The sequence below is a fragment of the Mastomys coucha genome, unplaced genomic scaffold (assembly GCF_008632895.1).
Source record: "Mastomys coucha isolate ucsf_1 unplaced genomic scaffold, UCSF_Mcou_1 pScaffold14, whole genome shotgun sequence".
Classification (NCBI taxonomy): Eukaryota; Metazoa; Chordata; class Mammalia; order Rodentia; family Muridae; genus Mastomys; species Mastomys coucha.
The window spans coordinates 105,449,957-105,452,740 of NW_022196896.1; the positions used below are offsets into that span (position 1 = coordinate 105,449,957).

Genomic DNA, 2,784 nt, shown 5'->3' on the forward strand with positions numbered 1-2,784 from the left:
TCCAGGGACGGAAGAGTCTGTGTGTTGGGGTCCCGTGATAGAGGGGGCGCTGGAGAACCAGAAAAGGCGCAGTGGGACGGTCCGGGGCTGTTGGGGTTCCCAGGGCTAAAGGCGCGCGGAGGGGGATAGGTCCCAGACTAGAGGAGTAAGACGGATCCGCCTGACGGCACTAGGATCTCGGTGGACTATGGGGACGTGGGAGAGAGGGTGGCCGCTCGATCCGGGGTGACAACAAGAAGGGAGGCAGAGCCGCGGACCCCACGATCCCCACGCCTCGTGGTCGTCACCGCCTCATGCCCTGGCCCCCGCGTGCTCCCAGACCTTACCTGTCCTCGCTAGCGGTGATCACGCCGTCCTCCTTGGGGATGAGCAGCGCGGCGGTGACGGCGTCCTGGTGGCCCTCTATCTTGCTCAGCAGCACCGGGCGGCTGCTCTGCGGCCTGGAGTGGATCTCCGCCGCCATGTTCGAGCCGCGGCCTCCCCCGCGGGCGGCCCATCAGCTGACCGCCGGGCGGGGACGCGCCGGTTGCTTAGGGCAACCCTGCCGCGTGTGCGCCACGCTGCCGTAAGCTCGCGAGCACCGCCGCAGCTTCCCGTATTCCCTGGTGAAGCCGCACAGTTAGAAGTCTGTGACCCATCCCCCCGACCCCCGGAAGGAACCCCAAGAAAAACCAGCACCTTGGTGAAGAATAAAAAGCCAAATCGTCCTCCCGGAAACGAATTGAGTTGAGCAGTAGCAGAACACAAGTGCCTGCTCCTCAAACCGTACCACACTGCATGTACCCTAAGAAGCCATTGTTTGCAAGACACACCCCAATTCCAGGCTTGTCAAAAGATGAAACAAAACAAACAAACAAACAAACAAACGAAAAACCCGTGCCGGGCAGAGGTGGCGCACGCCTTTAATCCCAGCACTTGGGAGGCAGAGGCAGGCGGATTTCTGAGTTCGAGGCCAGCCTATCTACAGAGTGAGTTCCAGGACAGCCAGGGCTATACAGAGAGAAACCCTGTCTCGAAAAACAAAACAAACAAACAAATCCAAGCAGTCCTAACCCCTGGGAGCTGGGACTGGTACCATCATCCGAGTGCTCATAGCCTGTGCATAATTCTACTCTATGATCATTAACATTGTGCAAACTACCATGATGGAATATGCTCCTGTCCGGGAGATTGTGACTATCTCCCCTCCCCCTCCCCCAACCCCAATCCCCACCCCCTCCAGGTTACAGGCTTCTCCTCCAGTAAGATGTTAGAATATACAACTTTGTATTTACCCCACCACCACCTTAAACCTCCAAATCACCCAGCACCAACCCATATCCTACAGTTGCCCTGTTACCCAGATGCCAAATGGCTCCCTCTCCATGAGGCACCCTCTGCCAACACACAGCCAACCTCACCTGTTCCACTGCAGGTGGATTCCTGGTGGCTTTTGGCTGGACGACACTGATAGTATGTTTTAAGGGCCATAAACGAGAGACCCTGTCAGAATTTCAGATGGCTCCCTTTTCAGCTCTTCATCCCACACACATTGTTACCACTGCAGTTACCCAAACTGCAGTATACACATACCATGGGTTCATGACCCACAAAACCACAAGCTAAAATAACCCCTTCCTTCCTTCAGCCTCCTTTAGTCTGGGTAGTTTGTGTCACAGCAGTGAAAAAAAAAAAAGGTAACTAATTCAGTGGTAAAATTCTAGTACAAGTCCTGAGTGTTGGGTAGCAGTTTTCTCTGAGGTTAAAAGTGTCCAGCTGATAGGGAAGCTCAGTCAGACAGAGGGTGCTCAAGGGGAGGTAGAGCAGGGTGTTCTAAAAGAAGGTGAAACATTGCTGCCTTGGGGAAGTTCCTTGAGCTCAGGAGGTGTAGACTCAAAAGAGCTTGAGGAAGTTCCTGAAACTGACCAGATAACCTGGGCCCCTCCCTAAGCATGTAGAAGCAGTAAAAATGACTGAGAGGCTGTAGTCAGATAAGTGGAGCTTCCAGCTGTGTGAGAGGAGCCCAGACCAACCTAGCTACCAGGCAGAAATGGAGATCAGGCCAGACAGAGACTGGCTGTGTGTCCTGGAAGAGCGCATAGCAACTAAACTGCCTGAGGACGACATTCTCCAACCTGCGGAGCAGTCTGCAGGCTGGTCAGTGAGCTCCAGGTTTCCAGCTTGCCTGAGCCGGTACTCAAGTGAACTTTGGGGTGATACAACCGTCTTCTGGGTCACTTCTGCTGCTGAAAATAACCCCTTACCTATATGCTCTTGTAAGTAACCCTGATAAAACTCACTGGTTCACCAAACTGGATTTTAGTGGCATCTCTAGTTTTGAGAACACTCAACAGTTTTTGTTGAGTTTTGAGAACAACAACAGTTGGTTCCCTCTCTGGGGCACTTAGACATGTGTTCATGTGTCATAGAACACAGAGCTCTTAGCTACATTATTAACAGAGTCAGAGACGGAACAGAGAAAGGGATGACATTCCACCGAAGGAAATGAATAATAAGTGAAATAAATTAGGTCATACCCTACATGAGATAATTCCGGGTGCAGGGAAGGAAACAAAGCAACGAGAGGTAGCGCAGACTGTAAGAGAGTTAGAATTCCAGCAACTGCTATGGAGACCGCATAGATGGCCAGAGAGAGCCACCTGCAGTGAGGAAGTGTGACCACAGCCTCTAGCCTTCAGGAGCTTCCTGTTCTGTTTCAGCTGCTGAGAGGACCCAGGTGCCAGCCATGTCCCTCTGCAGGGCACCTTGCATTTTACAACTAATCAAGATAGGAACATAAAGATC

General features: G+C 52.7%; 1 protein-coding gene across 1 annotated transcript in view; it reads right to left on the reverse strand.

Annotated features, from left to right (window-relative positions):
• Wdfy1 (WD repeat and FYVE domain containing 1) overlaps window positions 1-602 on the reverse strand; it is a 51,643-nt gene extending 51,041 nt beyond the window's left edge. Inside the window, exon 1 of the mRNA XM_031368135.1 lies at window positions 327-602. Coding sequence (XP_031223995.1) covers window positions 327-463 — 137 coding nt within the window. The 5' untranslated portion in view covers window positions 464-602. The remainder of the gene's footprint in view (window positions 1-326) is intronic.
• Between the last annotated feature and the right edge of the window lie 2,182 nt (window positions 603-2,784).